Here is a 15152-nt window from a genome sequence, read left to right on the forward strand (position 1 = left end):
CGTTTTGCCAGTACTTGGAGTGAAGCTGCTGCTGCCGCCGCCAACCGGTGATGACGGTGGTGGCGGCGGTTGTGGTCTGGGTGACCAAAAGAGCCCAGTTAAAGCACGACACTTGAATTTGCTTTGGTTTTTTGTGGCTTTCTGGCATGGGGTACCTTTTGCATTGTATGTCTGCCCTGGATCGCTGGCTGGCTGGCTGGCTGGTTGGTTGGCTGTGTTCGGGGGGAATTTTTCTCGTTCAATTTCAATATTTAAGGATAAACTGTCAATATGTCTACTTTAAATACATATATTTAGTGAACCTATAAATCGTTAACTGTCGTCAGTTGCCACGGTTTTTAGATTCTTTCTTCTGTGTGTACTTTTTTTTACCTACTACCAACTTTTTTCCATAGCATTGGCGTAGGTTTTTTTTTTTGACAGAATTTCTCTGATGGGAGACACCAGTCAATGTATAGTGATAATTTGCATATTTGTGGAGTTTTTATACCCTACACCACAAGGTGGTCAGGGTATTATGTGTTTGTGCATTTGTTTGTTCCCATAGTTCCTTCTGATGACCTGCATAGAATCACATTCTGAGTCGATTTATGAATGTCCGTCCGTCCGTCTGTCCGTGTATTTTTGTAAACAAAGTACAGTTCTCATTTATTGCCCTATCCAGATGAAATTTTGCACAAATCATTTGTTTGGCCCAAGGACGAACCCTATTGAAATTGGAGATAATCGTCAAAATTTAAATATAGCTCCCATATATATCTTCGTCCGATTTGCCTTTTATTGTACACCAAACGTGTAATATCAGTCCGAATAGTATGGAATTTTGCACGTACGATCAGATTGGACCTGAAAATAAGTATGGCAAATTTGATCGAAATCGGTTCTGATATAGCTATAGCTCCTATATATATTGTTCATCCGATTTGTTATTTTTGTCCTCCGCAGCCGTAATATGCACTCTGTAACAATAATATTTAGGGAAATATATCAAATACAGCTCAGAAATACATTTGCTAAATTTAATCGAGATCGGTCCAGATTTGGATATAGCTCCCATATATAACTTCGTCCGACTTACATTTTATTGTGCACCAAACGTCTAATATTTGCCCAAATGGGATGGAATTTGGCACATGCGACCGAATTGAGTCTAGAAGCTAGTATGCCAAATTTGATCGAAATCGGTTCAGATATAGCTATAGCTCCCATATATACTGTTCATCCGATTTGTCATATTTGCACTCCGTAACAACGATATTCAGGGAAATATATCAAATACAGCTCAGAAATATCTTTGCCAAATTTTATCGAGATCGGTTCCGATTTGGATATAGCTCCCATATATATCTTTATCCGATTTCAAATTAATTTTGCACCAAATGGGCAATACAAGTCCGAATTTAAAAGACACAAATGCTTCGGCATATTTAGTCCTTTGAACTTAAAATTATAATTATAATCATAGCGTGTATGATTGAATTCTCCCATAAAAACTTTTAATTGTTATGCGCACCTCTACTAAATTAGCAAAGTGGTGTAGGGTATCATAAAGTCGGCCCCGCCCGACTTTAAGGCTTTCTTTATTGGTTTTTTATTAGCAAATGTTAATTGTAAAGAGAAATAAACTGTCTAAGTTGACTATCTTAATAGCTTTCAGCACTTTGTGCATGTGTTCGAGATGATATTTCGCACAGTACAGGTCTTAGGGCTTTAGGTTGAGTTAGGTCAGCTCCCTCGGAGACCTTTACGGTCCATTGTGGTCATTCTTTGTAAAAGAGAAAAAGAAAGAGAAATTAAAGTCGGAATATATGAAAGGTGATTAATCTTTGTATAGAAGTAGAAAGGATGAAGGACGGCTTCGAATAGAGTGGTGTTATAACTTCGCCTCCGGAACCTGTACAGCCTTTTTGCAAAATTATATATGGTTCTGAATGTACACTGAGATCATGAGTCGGAAGTTCCCCCACAGCACATAGTGTTTTCCTTGATAGAGCAGGACAGTGACACAAAAAGTGTTTGATCGTTTCATTCTCTTTCTCACACAGCCTGCAGTATTTGACGTTAGACGTAATTTGGAATTTTTTAGACCGAATGTTGACCAGTTGATATCCCTAATGTTATCCGCAACGTTAATTTGTTCATGCTAGTGGAGACTACGCGAAGAGAGGGTTTCCCAACTATAACGTAACTTTTACATTTTAAATAAAACATAGAAACTAACAACAAATAGTGAAACTTTATGATATAGTAAAGTAGACAGAATGAAGTTATGAATATATCGCAGCTCACGGATATTTTAATGAAATTTTCAATGACTGTTTTGTATAAATCCTGCTGTATTTCATTGTGCAGCGTTAAATTTCCTTTTTTAAGGCTTGAGTTTTCGTCACCTTATTCGGCTTCAGAAAACCCTAAAGAAAATTCTGCCAATTCTGGTCGCCAACACGGGTAATAACAATGATTGATGCAGCAATTGAATTGTTTCTCTGGCTCTATGACACGAGTCGCTATCTTGTGGAAACCACATGCCCTCCACATTCATTTCTTCAGTTCTAAGCAAACTGATTATCATATCACGATACGGAACACCCTTGACTGTTTGCGCTTGACCTTCGTCTTTTCACAAAAAAAGTCAAATTTTTCCTCTAGCCCAAAAACCACACCCCACAGGGACACCTCACCCCAAATGCAACAATTTTGCTTATTGACGAAACCATCAAGATGGAAAAGGGCCTCATAACTGAAAGTGATTTTTTTTGCCAAAATCAGTATTTTCATGTTGTCTCTCCAATGCCCAATTAACGAACTCCCTTTGCTGTCCATGGTCAGCTGGCCTCAGCTCCTGAGTCAAATCTTTTGTTAAAATTCGTTTGATAGTGGATTTGGACATATCAATTCGGCGAGCTCGTTATCGAATTAAGGTGGATGAGCGACATCGAACTGGTCGAAGTCTCGTTGTTGTTTTTACATCACTAACAGACCCAGTATCGGGAAATTTTTTCAATTCATCTCTTTACAGTTAGCTATTTTATAGCATTATGGTAACCCCAAATGCGAACTGTAGCCGCAAAACTTTCACCATTTTGGTATTCGTGTACCGCTCCATATTTACTAACATCATACCTTCTATTAGCAGACAATAAGAACTGTTTAAACGCCAAGCAATAACACTTCGAATGGCGCCAAATTTCAAAATGGCGTTCTATTTGGGACACCCTTTATCTGGCCAGATGCTTTTGATACCTTGCACAGTGGTTTGTTCGTCTATTAAAATGTCGGTTTTAACATGTCGGTGACTTCAAAGACTCCAAGCCCTTCGTTGCTAATTCATTGGCCTTCTCATTCCCTTCAATATTACAATGACTTGGTAGAGTCGTGTGCCGATTTTTCAGAATCGTTCTACACTTCTGCACTGCATCGCAATTGATATATAGTAATTGATTTAGTTATTTCATTTTCCATAGTTTTAAACAATCTCTGCCTGAAAAACGCTGCATTTTCCATCCTACTTGTAGGAGTAGGCGATTCCTATTTGCTCACGGAAGTCTCCGGCTCCGGTATCTTTTTTCATCTTTGGTCCGTCAGTATATATCGACAGACCGATTAGAGGTTGCTTGGCTCAGTTTAGTTCATCTCTGCTTGGAAACAGCATCTCAATACTGTCAAACTTTATGGATGTCGTTTATTACAAGCACTTGTAGTAGGAGGGACAATAACACAGCTGAGGTCACATAGCTTTCAAACGCACCAACACGGGTTCTTTGTACGTAGTTTAACTCTGAATGCCCCATACGACGAAATGTCCATATATTAGGGATTTATTGGCTAGACGAAACAGCTGAAGCTAGAATCTTGAACTATATGCATGGTGCGTGTGATAAGGCTCGGCTTTTGGAAATACATACTAAAGGTACTATGAATTTAACACTTTGTATTTGATAAAAGGAAAGAGCTAGAATTCTGACATTTGGAATGAAAGCCGCTGATTGAGTGCAGGGTAGATGTAACAAGGGGTTTTTGGAAATTCGAAAAGTTCTACAGTTAAAAACTTGAAATTTGGTATGAGAATCAAAAATTTGTTATATATACAGGGTGAAATGAAAAAGCTGCAACCATCTACAGACTGCTGTCATTTCCAAACCACTCGTCCAGTGACAGCTCATTATATAGTTCACAAGCGTTTAAAAGCATTTTGATGATAATTTTCCAGAAAAAAGTTATTTGTGACGGAATTCAAGCGTAATAGTGTGAAAACCACAAGTGGCTATCGTAAGGGCACTCCAGCATTTAAATGTGAATAAATCTTTTGTGTCTCGTACCATCGCTCATTACCGTGATACTGGTAACGTAGCCCGACGTCAAGGAAGTGGACGGAAGAAAACAGCAACATCGAAACCCGCGTCGCAGTGGCCGAAAATGACTCGTGAGCTGAACATATCGCAATATTCCATTCGGCAAATATTGAAAAATGGGGTCAGGGTAAAGCCATTGAAATTCCAAAAAATGCAAGAACTTATACCGCAACAGAAAGAAAATAGACTCAAAAGAGCTAAAGAGTTGTTTCGCTTGGCTGAAAGTGGTGAACTGCCGAATTTGGTTTTCTCCGATGAGAAAACATTCTTTGTCCAGCAGCTTGTAAACAAAGAAAATGATCGTGTTTACTTGCCACCAGAACTCAAGCGCCGGCCATGGTGATGATGTTCGCTCTCCACTCGTATTAATCGACCGTGGCATCAGAATAAATGCCGAATATTTTCCCGAAAATATTCTGGAGGGAGTTTTAAAGCTTTGGGTATGCAAACATTTCTGCCGCAGAATGGTTACAAAATGAGGTTCCTCGCTGCATTTCCAATGGCCACCAAAATCTCCGAATATCAATCCATTGGAATATTGTGTCTGGAGTATTTTGGAAAGCAAGGTTGGCACTAAAAAATACCAAAGAGTCGATCACCTCAAGCGAGCGCTTCGCCGGGAATGGGCCAAAATACCGCAGAGCAACTTTCGGGCAGCGTATGACGGTTTCATGCCATAATTCGTGCCAAAGGTGACCAATTCGAACAAATCTAAACATATTCTAAAATTTGATGCTATTTCCGACATTTTTTGCTTTCATTCAATTAAATTAAAAAAAAATGTAAAAATTATGGCGTTTGACTTTGTTGCAGTTTTTTTATCTCACCCTGTAAATATGAAAGTTTGGTTTATTGTGAACAGCTGAATTTTAAAATTATGTATTGAGAACGAAAATTACTAAATGGTATTAAATTTGGTATTGGGTGAAGGGATAGATATACAACTCTGAAATTTAATATAGGGTTCACATCTTGGTAGAAAAATTACAGGTAACAGCAAGTATTGTTGTACAACAATCGTAACAACAACCACAAACAATTTTATTTTTGTATGTAATATAAGTGTCAGTGTGAAAATGCAGAAGAATATTTCTTAAAATATTTAATTTTAATGCTTTCACATTATTCCCCTGTTAGCTGTTGGAACAGCGACCTTAACCGCAAAAAAGTTACGGAACCATCGCCTTTGGCGTTTTGTTAAGGACAACGGCGATTTTTTTCTATTACTAGGCAAAAAATATGTTCATATAGCCCTGCAGTGGAATTTTATATCAAAACAAGTAGGCAAAGGCTACAGTCGAGCGGGGCCGACCGTTGAATACCCTACAACACTACTATAAACGATACAGTTTATATAGGCGAGATACTCGAAAGAATTCCACAAGATATTGTGACAAATTATAAAAGAAAACCATCAGGTTTCGTTCTATAATTTTCGAATAATAGCAACTTAAACTAATTTGCTCATTTCCAATTTATTGGTAGATGTTGCACGTAAACGGTCTTCCTAGATCTGGAACCAATATTTCCCAAAGACCTATAATCTCTCAGAAGTGGCAAAAGATTAACATTTATTATTGGTTTTTGACTGAAACACATCTATATGAGATACAGACATTTGACTATATTCTTAAACGAATTTGTGAATTCTCCGAAAAGTCACTGGAATGGACATTTTCGTATTTTGTCTACAAAAGTTGGCAAACTATTTCACACATTGAATATTTTTGGATGGCTATCCAAAACTGCTTGGTTTTTGCAATGCGTGAGGATCTAGCGATAATTACGACCTGCCGACCATTTTGCAGTTTTTTGGTCCATTTCAACCCCTAAATATATGGCGATCATCTCCAAAAAGAGTAGGCTTCTATTCTGACCCTCATCCTATCCCCATGCAAAATTTCGTAAGGATTGGGCCATAAATGCGATCTGTATATGATATCCTGATATCCTAACCACTTAGTTTTGTTAGCTGTAAAAATATTACCAAATGTTTAATTCAAAATGAAAATTTGCCAAAAATATGACAAAATTGAAAAAATATGAGAAAATTTTACAAAATCAATATTTTTATCTTTAAAAAGATATTTTTATGCGATTTTTTTAGACGTTTTTTCTTTCCTGCCGAGAGGCCATAATGAATTAATCAGTTCAGCCGTTCTCGACATATATGAGATCTTTCAATCATATCTTCTTTGATAGACATATATATCGCACATATTTTGCTATATATCCGATTTGTTGGATGTTAACATCAATGTAAAGGTCAGAAGTAACCTTGTCATGGCTTTGTGATTTCGCCGGGATTTAAAATATTCGCGGTTTAATGAAAAATTTTGAATTTTTTCAACACAAAATATATGATCTATTTTACCCGCTAAATATTATCCGATGGCCAATCAAATTAGTAGGCTTCTTCCCCGCCCTAAACTCTAGCTACATGCGAAATTCCGCGTTGTCTATAATTGCGACCTGTATAGCTACTGCAAAATCCGACATTTTTTCAGTATTTGGTCCATTTCAACCCCTAAACATTTGGCGATCATCTCAGAAAGAAATAGGGTTCTATTCTGGCCCTACCCCGATCTCCATTCCAAATTTCGTGAAGATCGGACCATAATTGCGACCTGTAGAGTGATTACAAATTAACATGGACAGACGGACAGACGGACAGACGGACGGACATACATAGCTAGATCGACTCAGCTCGGCGAGATAGGATGATCCATATATACTTTCCTATGTGGGAAACCGATATTTCGAGGTGTTACATAATTTTTGGGCCAATCAAACTTATAATACCCCCAACACATAGTGTTGTAGGGTATAAAAAGGGTATACCTATTGTATATAAAGAAATGGAATTAAATCACAAAACGTCATATCGACTTTGACACTAGTACTACTATAGAGTCAAATCAGTTGAAACTTGCTGTTACCTGTAATAATTATACCATGGGTTCACATATGGAGACATTGAAATAGTTTTTGGTTCCTCCTCTGTAAACTTCAAAATTAAAGATTTTGAAGACTTTTTGCTGTAAACGATGAAAATTTTCCTACTATTCTTTCCGAAAAAGGAAACACTGGAACAGTGTTGACATGTTTGTTCGAGATACCATAGTATTTTGTTGTTCCAAAATGGTCAAGTTTAGTTATAGAAATTTGCTCATTTATCCGATAAAAGCTCCTGGCCGATTTCGTCTCATAAAAATTATCCGATTAGTACCAAACAGGCTTGTAAGATTTACATGGACGGATACATAACAAGACCGACTCAGCTCACCGACAAATTAATTTTGATATACGTAATAATAGTATACAACATTTATATAGGTGTGCAATAAAATGTAAGGGTAAAATCGATAGATAACTTATAAACAATTTAAAGAGCGTAATTTCTTGTTACCTGTGACAATTTTGCTATGCTGCCAAGAGATTTATTCAAATATTTTTAAAAGTGCTTACATTTCTTTATTGAATATTTTTGCTTAATGGGTCATTTATTGCTAACCTCCTGTTCGGGTTGCCACTACTATCTACGCCCCTGTTCGTCGCGTGAAATACGTTCTACATTGCTCCTTTGTCTGGCCAGGCGACATTTGTTAAATTTATATTAAACCCCTTAGAAACACACTTTCTTCATGCACTCACTGTCAGCAATCTACCGACTAACTTAACTTCAACTCCTGTACTTAGCGTTCTTTTCGCTTTTGTTTTTTATTTTGAACTGAACTCTTTAACATTTTTTTTTTCGTTTTTCTTCTTTTTTCTACTTTTAGTTCAAAAAAATACAATTCACCCATAAATCGTACCCCAGAATACAACAACAGCAGCAGCAACAACCCCGTGACCGGTGGCAGCGGTAATGGCGCTGAACTTCATGAGCAAACTGCAAATGCAATTCTTGCCGACGGTCGTTTAGGTTCGCTACATGAAACAGCGGCTGCAAGCGGCCCCAACAGCAGCACAACAGATATTGCCTACCAATATCGGCATGGCAGTGAACATTCCTCGTCTAGCCTCCACTCACCGGTAGTACATCATCATTCCACCTCAAGGTCTACACCTACGCACAACCACAACAGTTATGACGGTGATCCTCATAATGCGCCAGATCCAAGTAGTGTTGTTGCCGTGTCGTTACCTTTGACCTCGCAGTGTCACAATTCGGTAATAATGTCCAATTCGTATATGGTCGCCTCAACACCTTCGCCTGGATCACATACAACACATTCACAGCACATACAACACCATCCGCATCAGCAACAGCAGCAACAAACATCTCAGCATTTAATTGGTTCCAACATACCCTCTATGCTAGCCAATGCGAATTCAGCAGCATCCTCGGCCACAATGCTCAATAAATATTTAACGCATCCAAATATGATGTCGATTGCAATGTCTTCGGATACCGAGGATTATGCTGGGCACATGGGTGTCGCAACATCATCGGTGGGCCTTGGTGCTAGCGGCGGCGGCGCCGGTGGTGGTGTGATGTCCGGTACTTTAATGGATAGCCCCATGTGGGCCTATGATTACAAAGGTGAACTGTGTGCCGCCAATGCCAGCTATCTGGATCAACGTCACAAATTAGTCAACGAAGTTAAATTTCGTGCTGTCGCCAACAATCAGTCTAAATGTGCCAAAGAAGCTAGAATACGAAGGCCCATGAATGCGTTTATGGTCTGGGCCAAAATCGAACGTAAAAAATTGGCCGATGAGAATCCTGATTTGCATAATGCGGATTTGAGTAAAATGTTGGGTAAGTATGTTTGTATATTTTGTTAGAATGCATCTTAGATACGCGTGTTTACGCGTTCTACTTCCCATTTTTAGTGTTCTCTAGGAATATATTGGCTTTGACCATAGATATAGATTCATTCGCCACACAGTGGTAAGTGGTAATTTATTTACGTGTTTTGGCAAACAGCTAGACCTATAAATCTGCACTGAATCACATTCTAATTCGTTTTATACATGAAAAAAAAAGCAAGAGAAAACGAAATTATTGCTCAGTTACACAGTTCAGTTCAAATAAGGAGTAAATATTCGCCAGAGTGTCGATTAGTTTTCAATTGTGGGCGACTAAAAAAATTAGAAAAAAAAAATATTTTTTTTAGTCTATTTGCACCTCTAAATGCACATCTTAAGAACAATAGGCTTTAATTTTGACCCTACCCCCATGCAAAATTTCGTGTGGATCGGACGATAATTGCGATATGAGTATAATACCCTCAAAACGTAGTGTTGGGGGGTGTAAAATTTTAGAAAATTTACAATTCAAAATTGTAAGTCAAATTGAAAAAATCGCATGCGATATATTGGTATATTTTTCCGCGATTTTCTTATATTTCATCGTTTTATGGCAAGAGACCATTCCGAATTGATCGGAATTGTGGAAATCGGCCCAGCGGTTCTTGATTTATAACCAGAATAAATAAGATCAATTCTTTTACATATATATTGTACCTATTTTGCTATATATCCGATGTCTTGGCTATTAGCGTCACTCTAACGATCAGAAGTGCTCTTTTAATGTATTTGTGATTTGGCTGGGATTGACAATATTCGCGGTTTAGTGGACATTTTCCTATTTTCTTACATAAAAGTTAGGGTCTATTTTACCCGCTACTGCCCACTCCTAAACTGTAACTCCATATAAATTTTCGCGTCGATTGGTTCATAATTGTGACCTATAGAGCAAGTGCAAAATCAGGAAATTTTTCTGTTTTTGGTCCATTTCAACCCTTAAATATGCGATTATCTCCAAAAACGATAGGGTTCTATTCTGACCATAACCCCACCTACATTTTAAATTTCGTGAAAATCGGGCCATAATTGCGACCTGTAGAGTGATTACAAATTCACATGGACAGACGGACGGACGGACATACATAGCTAGATCGACTCAGGTCGGTGAGATATTTCGTGGTGTTACATAATTTTTGGCCCAATCAAACTTTTAATACCCCCAACACAAAGTGTTGTAGGGTATAAAGACTGTTACAACTCAAGGTAATGCCATTTTAAATCATTACCATTTTAAAAATTACCATACTGGGTCTGAGTTTCTAATAATTACCCACAGAATGACGTTAGCCGTACTGATTGTCCCAGAAGCCTGAGATGGAGGGAGAGTTGCGATCAACCCTTTAGAGACCAACTGTATGGACCCATCCCAAAACGCCAGGCGACATGTACTTCGTAATGCATGCAAAACTTGGCGTTGTACTGTTTAGTCGGAGAAAGTAAATTTCTTATAACATGGGTGGTGGAGATTTTGGTTTCTTGGTTATGTTTGGTTACTTATTGGTTTTATCATTTTTAATAGATAAATGAAAAGTAGAAAATATTATAAAATTTATTTTTATGCAGAAAAATGACCGGATCCGCGTTGCTGGCTCCCAGTTTTACTGTTTTGTGCTTATTATACCCTCAGCCAGCTAGAGAAGGTATATTTCCTTTGATACGGCCAAAACGTGCCTCATCGAAATAACGATCTCTTTGGACCATATCCATTTCAGGACATTTGGAGTCGATGTAGCGATGATGACGAATTTGTTTTTTTTAACCACAAAATATTTGTATATAAAAGCGCACTGGGTTCAGCTTGTTATCTAAATTAATAAAAGAGTTGTGAAATAACTGACTGATCGAGAATCAACGCGCAGACGAAACGGCTGAAGTAGGATCTTGTAATTTTACATACGGGTCAGTCTTGGTGCGTATACATGTTATAAGGCTACGTTTTTGGAATTACGTACTAAAATGGTACGAAAAGTATTAAAATGTTCTAAAATTTAAATACTTCGTATTAGACAAACGAAATGAGCTAGCTACGAACAGTTCCAAAATGTTACTAAACTTCTATCCATTTGGTAGTATGTGAACGGATAGAGCTACAAACTTGACATTTGAGAATCACGGTTGGAAAGTAAAGGTGCAAGTACATAAAAATCTTGAAGCCATGGCTAGGCATATTAATGTCAAATTATAATGGAAAACGACGGCAGAATTTTAGTGCGGCTCTGTAATCCCTTTATGAAATGTCACAAAATATGCCTATCCATGACTTCAAGCTTCTTATGTAGTTACAAATTTAGTTTGATATATAAAGGTGGTTTTAAAAATATGTACTAAATGTGCAAACTGTACTAAATGGTAATAAATTTAGGACAGATAGGTTTAGGATGCAGGGAAAAGCCAGAATTTTGAAATTTAGTATTGGGCTCCCTGTTGACGGTAGTTTTGTGATAAAGATGTGGTTTTGGAAATGTGTGTTTCAGGTGCACGGAAAGTACTAAATAGAACTGTATTTGATACAATTTTGTATTGTGTGAACAGAGAGTGCTTGAAATCTGAAACTGAAAAGAAAATTTGCGGCGACTCTAATATTATTAGATTTGAATATTACTAAATTTGATGAATTACTAAAAGATTACTTGATTACTAAAAGACAGATGAAAAATTAATCAAAAACCAGTAAAGAAAGTCTTAAAGTCGGGCGTGGCCGACTTTTTGATACCCTACACCACTTTGCTAATTTAGTAGAGCTCCACATAACAATTAAAAGTTTTTATGGGAGAGTTCAATCATACACGCTATGATCATAATTATAATTTAAAGTTCAAAGGACTAAATATGCCGAAGCATTTGTATCTTTTAAATTCGGCCTTGTATTGCCCATTTGGTGCACAATTAATTTGAAATCATGAAAATATTTTCCTGATATATTTGGAAATAGAGATTTCATTTTCTAGTTGACTTGTAGTGGAATTTATTGAAGAATAATTTAGCCTTTCATGTCGTTCTTTTAAGGAGTATTTTGAATTCCAGACATTAAAATAAGATTTTGACTTTTTGACACAAGTAAATTTGTTGAATACCATAACTTGCGTTAAATGTATGCATTCCAAGGAATCTTTTTAGATTACTTTGTTATGTAAACTTTCAAAATGCCAATACACGTAACTTCCAGTTTTAGCTCTACTTTCACATTGTGTTGCACAGTGTTATTTTTTCATATCTAATTTTTCTGAACAACTTTTTTCAAAATCTTTGTAGGCGAGAAAAAAAATTCTTTCAGTCCAAATTGTTAAGTAATTTTTATTGGATAAGTTATCGAACACATCTATTTTATATTCAAATTAATTACATTTTCTTCTTCATTTTTTCTCCTCAGGTAAAAAGTGGCGATCTCTAACACCTCAAGATCGTAGACCCTATGTGGAAGAAGCTGAACGTCTCAGGGTTATACATATGACGGAACATCCCAACTACAAATATCGTCCACGGCGAAGGAAACAATCAAAAATGCGTTCCCTGCAACCCAATGGCGTGGCAAAGGAACAAAATGGAACCAACCCCAATGGGGGTCAATCGCCCAATAAAAGCGCGAATAACCAACAAAAATCGGCGGCAACACCACCCTCAAACTCCATGTCTTCGGGGACATATGAAACGAGTTCAAATCAAAGGAACTCCACACCGCAAATACAATTACCACCGACAAGTGGGGCCGTCACCACCAGTCTTTATGAACAGACCTTAAGATCGAACTATTCTCCCAGTTCTTTGGATTGTTATAGTAATCCGGAATTAACAGGCGGCGGAGGAGGAGCGGGAGGTGGAGCTGATAATGGGGAATATTTAAATTGTCAACCCCCCTCAGCGACGGCACAAAGTGCGGAATTGAGTTCAGGGAGGGCGGGAAGTAGTTTTGCCATTGAGGAGTCGAATGGCACTGCATCGCCTAATTCTTCAGCGACCTACAAGAAAATTGGCTCAAGAAACCCTACCTTAACGGGTTCGCCAAAGAACCAGGGCAGAAATCGCACAGGCAGCAACACAAACTCAACGAAACACTCAAAAGAGTCACAAAAACAAAGTAAAGACAGCGCTGAAACATCCATCTCATCCCATACATACCCGCTAAGTGCCACATCGATGTCAGTGGTGGCCGGACGCGGCATGTATGTGACCTGTACAAATCGTGGTCTATTGGACCATGGCCATTCGGTTAAGGGTACGTTTTATCCGCCTGTATCGAGTCTGGATGAGGATAAACACCACTTGAGCAGCCATACAACGTCAATGGCCCATGCCAACTCCTCCGGTGGCAGTGGCATGCATTTGGGTTATAGCTCACAGCATTTGCATCAAAGCGACATCAATTTTTCGGCGCTAGATTCGACGCGTCTCGCACAGACAGGTGTGTCACCATCCGGAGATTATTTGGTAGCCTCCAATGCCTACAACGTAAGCCCAAATGTTACCTATGAGGATTATTTGCGTTATACCTCCAGTGCCCATGCAGCCGCTGCCCATGGATCCCAATTTGTCGATAGTGATTACGTCTCGGCATCAAGTGAAAATAATGCCGGCAATATTGAAGATGAAACTCTCAAGAGTATCAATGCTTTGAAGCAGACCAAATATCCCGACACCAATCACAATTACGACAGCTATGAAACCTTCAATCCCATGGTGGTATCTACCTCCAGTGGTAGCTACTATAGTCAGTTGCCTTACTCGTTGGCTGGGCAATCGTTTCCCCTCCAACTGGCCCTGCCATTGCAGCAGAGTTCATTGGCAGGGGGAGTTTATGGTCAGGTCGCCTCTCACAATCAAAACCAAAGTTACCTTCATTATAATCATTACAGTCCCCAGTTGTCGACACAAATGTCACACATCGGGGATAGTGGTAACAATTCACCCTCGCAACTTGGTGGCGGAATCAATATGACACAAACAACTTCCAGTGCCGCAACAACGCCTTCCTTGCCCGCCAGCCTTGTACAGTCGTCAACAACGTCTTCCTATGCCAGCCATCCGCACAATCATCATCACCATGCCCATAATCACCATCATCATCCGCAAGTTTTCGGAACGGTTCCAAACTCGGGCACAGTTTTGGGTGTGGGAGAAATGCTTATCGAATCGAGGCGTGATGAAGAAATTAGTAATATTTTGGCTGGTGTACGCAAAACCTGCTATAGTAATTGATTTTATTTGGGGAGTTATTCCGCAAATTTCGTTGGACCACAACATCCTGCGTCATTCAACTTAATCGTATATAAAACATTTTTTTTTGCTTTTCTTCTTTAATTTATAAAAAATAAATTCATTTATACTGTATTAGTATCAATAGTAGTTGTAATCTTTTTTTTTTGTATGTGTGTAGCAAGTTTTGTTTGTATCATTCCACTCGTTCATGAGATATCCATCCCAGTATTGCATCTTGTTAAAAATGAAAATCTATTGTGTAAACGAATATTGTTTATTTTGATATAAAGTGAATTTTGTAAATAAAAGAAAATCGATTGAACATATCTTGAATCACTATTTTTATTTTTTGCTCATTGGAAGGATAACGGAATGCGGGATAAACTAGACTTTTAAAGAAGCAGAATCATTTAATTGCTGCTGTCAATCCTGCGTGCGTCAAGCCCTTCTACGGAATGTGGGAAAAACTAGACTTTTTAAAGAAGCCGTACCAAAAATATTCACTTTCTCACCAATATCCACTTTTTGACCCAGATATGCCGGAACAATAACTCCCTCAAATGCGTAAAATACATTGCAGAAGAATAATATTTGATACCAGCTATTATACACAGCCTAAAATACCTTTATCGAGATCGGATTAGGTTTGGATATAGCTCCCATATATATCTTCATCCGAATTCAAGTTTATTGTGCACCAAATGGCCAATATCAGTCCAAATGACCTGAACTTTGGCACATCCGATCGAACTCAGTCTAGAAGCAAGTACATAAAAAATCGGTTGAGATATA

General features: G+C 38.1%; 1 protein-coding gene across 2 annotated transcripts in view; it reads left to right on the forward strand.

The window, feature by feature from the left end:
* Positions 1-14916, forward strand: part of LOC131801657 (putative transcription factor SOX-15) — a 77502-nt gene extending 62586 nt beyond the window's left edge. For both annotated transcript variants that reach the window (XM_059120548.1, XM_059120547.1), the window contains exons 3-4: positions 8135-9117; positions 12538-14916. In XM_059120548.1, coding sequence (XP_058976531.1) covers positions 8135-9117; positions 12538-14360 — 2806 coding nt within the window. In that variant the 3' untranslated portion in view covers positions 14361-14916. The remainder of the gene's footprint in view (positions 1-8134; positions 9118-12537) is intronic.
* Positions 14917-15152: the final 236 nt, after the last annotated feature.

The sequence above is a fragment of the Musca domestica genome, unplaced genomic scaffold, assembly GCF_030504385.1.
Source record: "Musca domestica strain aabys unplaced genomic scaffold, Musca_domestica.polishedcontigs.V.1.1 17, whole genome shotgun sequence".
Classification (NCBI taxonomy): domain Eukaryota; kingdom Metazoa; phylum Arthropoda; class Insecta; order Diptera; family Muscidae; genus Musca; species Musca domestica.